General features: G+C 30.1%; 1 protein-coding gene across 2 annotated transcripts; it reads left to right on the top strand.

Annotated features, from left to right (window-relative positions):
* The first annotated feature begins 286 nt into the window (after positions 1–286).
* On the top strand, positions 287–8,618 carry SEP3 (K-box region and MADS-box transcription factor family protein). Of its 2 annotated transcripts, XM_022299762.2 has the most exons (8): positions 289–646; positions 2,210–2,288; positions 3,459–3,526; positions 4,776–4,875; positions 4,950–4,991; positions 5,879–5,920; positions 5,999–6,135; positions 8,237–8,618. In XM_022299762.2, the coding sequence occupies exons 1-8, from the start codon at positions 462–464 to the stop codon at positions 8,310–8,312; spliced, it is 729 nt and encodes a 242-aa protein (XP_022155454.1). In that variant the 5' UTR covers positions 289–461; the 3' UTR covers positions 8,313–8,618. The 2 variants fall into 2 exon arrangements, with proteins under 2 accessions (XP_087982540.1, XP_022155454.1); XM_088126414.1 differs by lacking the exon at positions 5,879–5,920 and having other exon boundaries at positions 287–646.
* The last annotated feature ends 212 nt before the right edge of the window (positions 8,619–8,830 follow it).

Genomic DNA, 8,830 nt, shown 5'->3' on the forward strand with positions numbered 1-8,830 from the left:
AATTGGGAAAACACATTTCAGAGTTTCTTTTCATCTTCTTAAGGTTAGGTCACATGATTACCCAAGGTAGGAGATAATAGTCAGGTGGACATCAGGCTTCCCCCACTTCACAGCTCGACACGTAGCACCTTTCATTCATTTTACCCTCAAATCCCCACCGTCCAATCAGATCCCATCACATCACCGATCCCACCACAACCCCCTCTACACCCGCCCGCACCCTACTACTCCCCACAGCGCCCCCTCAAAAATTAAATTATTTTCTCTCTTTTTTTTTTTTTCTTCTTCCTCCGAGTAAGAGTATAGGTCGACGCATTGGTGAAATATCTGGAAGAATATAAATGGTGACGCACGTAGGTTAGCAAGGAAAGCACAAAAAAGAGGAAAGAAAGAAGAAGGAAAATTTGATTATTATTATTAAGATTTTCTGGGAAAATTTTTGGAGATTGATTTTCCGGGAAATGGGAAGGGGAAGAGTGGAACTGAAGAGAATAGAGAACAAGATCAACAGGCAAGTGACCTTCGCTAAACGGAGAAATGGGCTTTTGAAGAAAGCTTATGAACTTTCCGTTCTTTGCGATGCCGAAGTTGCTCTCATCATCTTCTCCAATAGAGGAAAGCTGTACGAGTTTTGCAGCAGTTCAAGGTATGAGCAATTTCTTTTTCTCTCTTTTTGGATTCCATTTCGGTGAATGTTTCGGCGTTTTTAGCAGTTCTTTTTAACACGGATTTTGGGGTTTCGATCTGCGACTGTTGTATTGAATTCGAATCCCTATTTTTGCGATACTTTCTTTTTGGGTTTTCTCTCTGCTTACTTTCTTTTTTCCCTTTCCATGCTAACAAATTCTCAATAAAATACCTGCGCTCCTTTCCTCACCACGCCATAAGAGTTTTCCTTCTTCTTCTTCTTTATTGGACTCTCAGAAATGGGATTTCGGATTTTGGATTTCGATTTCGTGAACATGGAAACTCAGAAATTAGGGTTTCGATGCCTGCTTCGCATCTCTCTGTTACTGGATGGGAGGCAGAATCGCGATCAATTCAAAGCTCCACTCTCGATTTTCAGTCTGTTCTGATTTCTGAAATTAGGGTTCGTCTTTCTTTCTTTCCACCGCTAATTTAGGGTTTTTTTTTTTGGGTTCTCTCTCTCATTTCTTTGGGTGTTTTTTCCATCTATTTTTCTGTTCCTAAAATTAAATTTTTGAGTTTTTTTTAAGGTCTGGAAATAGAAATTCGAATTTTCGATCTTTTAGAGGACGAAATTATATTTTGGTTGATTCTTCATTTTTTTAAGATTCCTATTTCTGTCCCAAAGAAAAAGCACAAATGGAGTTTTTTTTTTTTTTTTTTTTCCTTTTCTTTCTCTTTAGCTTCTGGTCCGGATTTGAATCTTTGATCTTTGCAAGATGGTTAGTGATGTCTTTTACTGAGGAAGGCTTAAGTTGACCATAAATGAGGTTTGATTCTGTTTTTATTATTATTTTTTTATTTTTAGTTATGTTTGTTTAGTAATTTTTTTAAGAAAAAAAAAACTTGGTTGAAATCATGGAAAAAAAAAGAAACAAAAAATGGAGACTATTTTTGGTCTTTGAAATTTGTCTCCGATTTAAATGGTTAATAATTGGTGAAAGGAAAAAAAAATAGTGAGCTTTATTAGTTTCTATTTTTCACTGTTTTTACAAGCGAAAGTAATAGTTAAATTATTATTGCCTATATTCAAGTGGTAAATAATTCATTTTGTGAAAGAAAGTTAACATGAATTTTGTACTAAAAAAATAAGAGAAATAATTCCATGATTTTGTAATGGACTTCTAAGATCTCACAAATGTTTTTAACGAATTAATTAAGAGATTATAATTATAAATTCCTCTGTTAGCAATCTCTACTGAAATTAAAATTTTTAAAACTCCTGCGAAAAAATTAAAACCACGTAAAAAAAAGCACCGTTGATTTTGAGGGGATAGGTGGATTTTAACACTTAATTTAAAATTTAAATTAATTACCATTTTTTAAATAGTGAATTGAATTTGGTCAAATCGAACATAGCTCAAGTGGTTAAGACACTTATGTCTAATTAGAATGTTATGAGTTCGAACCCCACCCCACAATGTTGTACGAAAAATAGTGAATTGAATTTGTTGTTTTTAATTAATTATTTAGAAATTAAATATTAACATAATTTGTTGTTATTATTATATGTGGAATCCAGCATGCTCAAAACTCTTGAGAGATACCAGAAGTGCAACTATGGAGCACCAGAGCCAAATGTTTCCACAAGAGAGGCCTTGGTAAAATTACTCTGATTTTATATTAAATTATAGCACAAATTAGAAACTTTAAAAGATATTTAATATTTGTTGTTATTATACCATTTGTTTTGTTTATCATTTTTTTCGTTAAAAAATATTCATAACATTTTAGCCTAATTTAAAAAAACAAAAGAAAAATTCATTTCTAATAACTACATTCTTAATTTTGCCTGGTTTGTTAAGATAGATTACAAAACAAATACAATATTTACATTAATTCTAAAAAGGCAACATTGTTTACAACCATCGATTTTTATTGATCACATGGTTTTGAACACTATATCCAAATTGGAATTTCCAAATTATGTGTGAATTTAAGGAAAGTCTAGATATATAAAAGTATTTGCAATTACTTTTTAAGTTTAAATACTATTACATTATTTTTGGGTTTAATGTCCATATACTTTCAAAAAGTTTGTTTTATGCCAAACCAAACATAATTCAAGTGGTTAAGGCATCTATTTCTGACCAAAAGGTTTTCAGCTTTTATTTATTTCAGTCTCTGTACTCTTGAACCATTCATTTTGATCTATGTATTTTTTAAAATGAATAAAAGTACAATAATCAAAATGAATAGAAATCAAAAGTACATGGATCAAAATTATATTTGAGAATAGATTTAATTGAAACACAGTCATTGATTAGGCTCCCGTTTGATAGCAAATTTATTTACAGTTGAATAGCAAGTTTAGTCCATGAAGTTTTGGAATTGTGCTCCTAATCTTTAAAAAATTTCTAATGGGTCTTCCAACCTTAAATATTGTGTTTAAATTGATCTTAAACATTAAAAAGTATGTAGTCAGCTTTTTAACTTGAATTTTTAAAAATTCAGTGACCTATTCGACGGAATATGAAAAAGCCAAAAACCTATAAAACACATAATTGTGTGAATGGGTTCCTAAATTTCAAAAATGTCTAATAAGAAATATAATTAAAAATTCAAACACTAATAAGATACTCTTTTAAAATTTATAGACATATATTAAAAAGACTCCAGCAATCTATTAGACAGTCAGGATTCTTCCGCATGATTTACAAAATTTTAGTTCGATAAAATAAAATAAAAGATGAAATTGTTATGGAAAAGAAGTTGAATTTATGAAATTGTTATTAATTTATTTCATTGATGTGATGGGATAATATTTATAGGAACTGAGCAGCCAGCAGGAGTATTTTAAGCTTAAAGCTCGCTATGAAGCTCTGCAACGATCCCAGAGGTAATAACCCTCGACACTCTGTATTGCTTCACTTTCCTTTTTTGGTCATAAATTCAAACTACATTAATTTATTCCTTCACTTTCCTTTTTTAGTCATAAATTCAAATTATATTAACTATTTTAATTATAATATTAAGGTCAAATGATTTTTGTTATGCGCCAAAACGAGAACCAAGAGGTTGTGAGTTCAGTCCACACCACCACATGTTGTACTAAAAAAATGATTATTGTTTCGTTGAATTAGTTATAATATATAATAAGTTGATCGGAACACTCAAATTTAAAATAAAAATTATTTGAACTCTTATTATGCCAAAAGAATCATTTTGAATATCATAATGGTTATTTCATGTCAATATAAACATAGTCCAACAGTAATTGAGGCTAAAGGTTCAATTCCCCACCCCTCTAATTTGTTGTACTTAAAAAATAATGGTTTTTTCATGTTCTTTTTTTTTAACATTAAAATTGGAAATAACTAGTGCAACAAAGCATCAAAAAGAAAAAGTTTTGAAGTATATAGACTAAATCAACGCAATGTTAAATCACTACTCAAGTGGTTATTAATATTAATTGGGTAGGAAATGATACTACAATATTTCGAACATAGAACTTGTTTTGATACCATTTAAATTACTATTGAACTCAAAAGCTTATGCTAAAGGATTTCAATAAATTTAATCATTTATCAATACTTTAATACATATTGAAAAATTGAAACTTATAAACTTAAAACCACATTTAACTTAAAACCACATTTATTAATTAAACTAAAAAAGGTGGAAGCATAGAAAGTCGAATGACGAGATTTGGTCTTCCAAAGTCTAGATAGGCCACGATTTTTCTTATGATTTCATCAAGTTTCTCCATCTTTACGTAGAAGAAGCAGTTCCCTCTTAGATGGGGATGTAAGAAACGTTCGTGAAAAATACGCTATTCGACATTTTGGAGACCATAATCCCTTTGTAATTGGCCAAAAAATCATTCATCAATTACCAGCTTTTATTATTTCTAATTTGACCCCTTGTCAAATCATTAATTAATTTACATTATGTACACGTATCCATTACTTTTCTTGGTTTAATAAAATAGCAACGACAGATTAAATAATTACATGTGTGTCCCTATATTATTAAAAGTTATAATAACAAATTCTTGAGAGACTAAATTTATAATTTAATATTTTATTTATTATTACGTTGGAGAAAGATAAGTGGTAGATTTTGATATGTGTAATTGAATTGATTAGGAACCTATTGGGAGAAGACCTTGGCCCATTGAGTAGCAAAGAACTTGAATCACTTGAAAGGCAGCTTGATATGTCACTTAAGCAGATCAGATCAACAAGGGTATGCTTCTTCAAAATTATATATAGCTAGTTTTTCTTTCAATTCCTTATAATTTTTTTTTTCCAAAATTTCAGACTCAGTACATGTTAGATCAGCTCACCGATCTTCAACGTAAGGTACAAGAAGAAACTTGTAGAACTTTCTACCTTTTAAATTTCTTCTGATTTAAATTCTATTTTGATCTTTTAACTTTCGTGTTTGTTTTATCGTAATCCTTAAATCTTTAAAGGTTCTACTTCAATTTCTGAACTTTACGTAAAAGAGAAAAATGAGTCATCAGTGTCAATGTTACTAGTTGGCTTTAGTTCTTACAACTAAATTTACATGAATTACTTGATTAGTAGAAGTTATCATTTGTTTGATTATCTATAATGGGTTAAGTTTGATTTTTTTTGTTAAACGATCAATAAAAAAAAAGAAAAAAAAAGATAAGAACTAAAGTAGTTAGCTTTGCACTGAAGGGAAAAGAAAATCATTTTAGTTCTTATCATTACTTTGCAAGAATTATCAATATTCATGAGATTCTATCTCAAAGCTTAAATAAATTAATTGATAATGAAATGAGTAGTCTACTTATATTATAAACTCTTGTCAGGTCTCTTATCTAATATGCCCCTCAAGATGGTGCCTCTAATCTCATTTTTTGACTGGATGCTTGTTTAAGCTTTTCGACTTTAATACCATATCGATATTCAGATTCCAATCTCTAAACTAATTGGCTAGTGATCAGAGGAGTGACTCACTTATATTATAAACCTTTGTCTAACCTAAATTACTTAATAGAAATTTGATGGAGCATCTCTTTGTCTTCTTTTTTTTTTCAAACAAATTTTAAATTTCAAATAATTAACGCCCTTTTCCATGAATTATTTAACCAAAACTTGATAGGCATGTTTTTTACTCGCTTATCTGTAGTGAGTCGGTAGTCAAATTTTGAAATGAGTACGAGTTTTCTTACTTTGCCCCTAAAATTTAAATTTGTTTTTTCTTGTTGAACTTTCAGGAGCATCTTCTTAACGAAGCAAACAAGACTCTGAAACAAAGGGTATAAAAAGAAAAAGAAGTTAAAAGCTTAGAAAGATTTGGTGGTTTTGTAATTTGGTTGTTAATTTTTGAATTTCAGTTAGTAGAAGGATATCAAGTAAATGCTCTCCAATTGAACCAAAGTGCTGATGATATGATGTATGGAAGACAGCAAGCTCAGCCTCCAACTGATGCCTTCTTCCATCCCTTAGATTGTGAACCCACCTTACAAATTGGGTAAATATTCTTCTGTTCTTTGCCAAATCTTTAAAGTTTTTTTGAGCTCATTTGGCTCAAGATTTTCTTAAAGCTTGAATTTGTGTAATCTGTATTTTCTGAGACGTCTAGGTTTGGGTAGAACTTGTTTGAATTTGCTTAGAAGAATGCGTTAGCAGATATCTAGGTTTATGCGGTCTATGTTTTGTTTGTCACTGAAAGTTAGGCTTATGTAGTTTTATAGCTTGTATGAATTCATATAGTTTGTGTTGAGAAGCCTACGTTTATGTAATATCTGTTGGAATTTGTGTGAAAGAATGCGTTACAGAAATTTAGGTTCATGTAGTCTAGACTTATATTGCAGGTTCGTTATATATAAAAACTTAGGTTAATTAATAATATAACTATGCTTATGCATCACTAAAATTTAGGTTATTGAAACCTACGTTTGTGTGCAGTTTTAGATTTTGTGTTTGAATTGTGTGTATTTTGTGTTTGAATTGTGTGTTGAGAAGCCTATTTTTATGTCTTATGTGTTTGAATTTGTGTGAAATAATGCGTTATAGAAATTTAGATGAATTAATATAATCTATTACGCTTGATCGTGGTTTGAATGGATGACTGAAATTCAGGTTTATATAGTTTTATGGTTGTTGTTTGAATCCATATAGTTTATGCTTACATTGTGTTTGAATTTGTGAAAGAATGCATTATAGAAATTTAGGTTTATATAGATACTTTGATTGCGAGTTCGTTATAGAAACTTAGGTTAAATTAATGTAATATATATTTGAATGCGGTTTGAATGTATCACTAAAATTCAGATTATTGGAACATATATGTTCATTTGTAGTTTTATAGTTTGTGTTTGAATTGTGTATTGAGAAACCTATGTTTATATCGTGTGTATTTGAATTTGATTGCGAGTTCTTTAATGTAATCTATGATTGAAATCTAGGTTTATATAACTTTATAGTTTTATATAGTTTGTGTTTGAATCCATATATTTTGAGCTTGCATTGTATCTGAGAAGTTTATTTGTTTTCCTTTTTAATTTGAAGGTGTGAAAGAATGCTTTATAGAAATTTAGGTTTATATAGTCTATACTTTGATTACGGGTCCGTTGTAGAAACTTAGGTTAATTAATGTAATCTATGTTTGAATGTATCACTAAATCTAGATCGTGTTTGAGAGGCTCATATGTAGTTTTATAGTTTGTGTTGGGAAGCCTACGTTTATTTTGTATGTGCTTTGTGTGAAAGGATGCCTAACAGAAATTTAAGTTTATATAGTCTATACTCTGATTGTAGTAGGTTCATTAAAAACTTAGGTTAATTACTGTAACCTATGTTTAAATGTGGTTTTAATGCATCACTAAAACTTTGGTTATTGAAACCTAGGTTTATGTAGTTTTATACTTTGTGTTTGAATTTATATGGTTTGGACGTAAATTGTGTTTGTGATGTTTTTTGTTAAGGACAACGGTACCTCTCGTACCCCGAGTATCTTTACAATTGTATGATATTGTCCGCTTTGGGCATAGCCCTCGCGGCTTTGCTTTTGGTTTCATCAAAGATGTGAGACTTTGTTTACACTCCTTACAAATCCAACATTTTTGTCCAATGTGTTTGAATTTGTGTAGGAACTGCAACATAGAAGTATAGGTTTTTATAATCTATGCTCCGATCAAAGGTTTGTTATAGAAACTTCAAATTTATGTAATTTGTGTTTGAAAATTATAAGTTTATGCCCCACGAGTTTAAATTCGTGTAAAATAATGCATTGAAAAAAACCGAGGTGTTTTTGCAGCCTATGTGTTGAATGTGGGTTTGTTAAAAAAAAATTGTGCTTGATATATTTTTTTTCCTTTATATGTAGGACATACTTGAATTGGGTAGAAAATGCATTATAAAAACTTAGGTTTATGTGATTTTGTGTTACTCCAAGATCTACGTTGATGTAATATGTATCTTATTCACGGATTTGGTTACATCCCAAGAGTAAACCAATAACATGAGATCAATGTAATTCTATAAACATAAATTTAGGTAACTCTTAAAATTAGAATAAGTGTATTTTCAAATGTGTGTTAATTAATTGAAGGTGGTTAATTAATTTGCAGGTATCAGCCAGATCCCATAACAGTGGTCACTGCTGGGCCAAGCATGAATAATTTTCTCCCAGGATGGTTGCCTTAAGAAACAAGATGGGAATTTTCTACCATTCAAAAAAAAAAAAAAAAAAGAAAGAAAAAAAAAAAAGTCTATTTTATTTGCTTTCTGTTGTTTTTAAGCCCCCTCCGAAAAAAAAAAGAAAAAAAAAACATTTTTCAGTGCTTGGAACTTATATATATAATTAATACAAACTCTGCACTTTAGTTTTTGTAAGAAAATTATATGTATTTTATGCCATTTCCTCTCTTAGAGATCCAAGACTTTACTTTTTGAACAACAATTGTAATTTGATTATTTTTCTTTTGTCATAAAGTTGTAAGTTTGTGTGTATTTTTTATTTTTCAAGGTTCATGAACAATTGTCTCTCGGGATAGAACGGATATACCGACTTGTAAATGCAGCACTTCACACACATGAACTCACAATATTTAAGTACTCGTACAGAGGAGAAATGAGAGAATTTTGATGGATGATTTTTCTGTATACCAAAACTGAGAAGAATCACATATTTATAGACTATTTGTGGCCATTCAAATAGTCAT

The sequence above is a fragment of the Momordica charantia genome (assembly GCF_013281855.1).
Source record: "Momordica charantia cultivar OHB3-1 chromosome 7 unlocalized genomic scaffold, Mcharantia_2.0 BLBB01000007.1, whole genome shotgun sequence".
Classification (NCBI taxonomy): domain Eukaryota; kingdom Viridiplantae; phylum Streptophyta; class Magnoliopsida; order Cucurbitales; family Cucurbitaceae; genus Momordica; species Momordica charantia.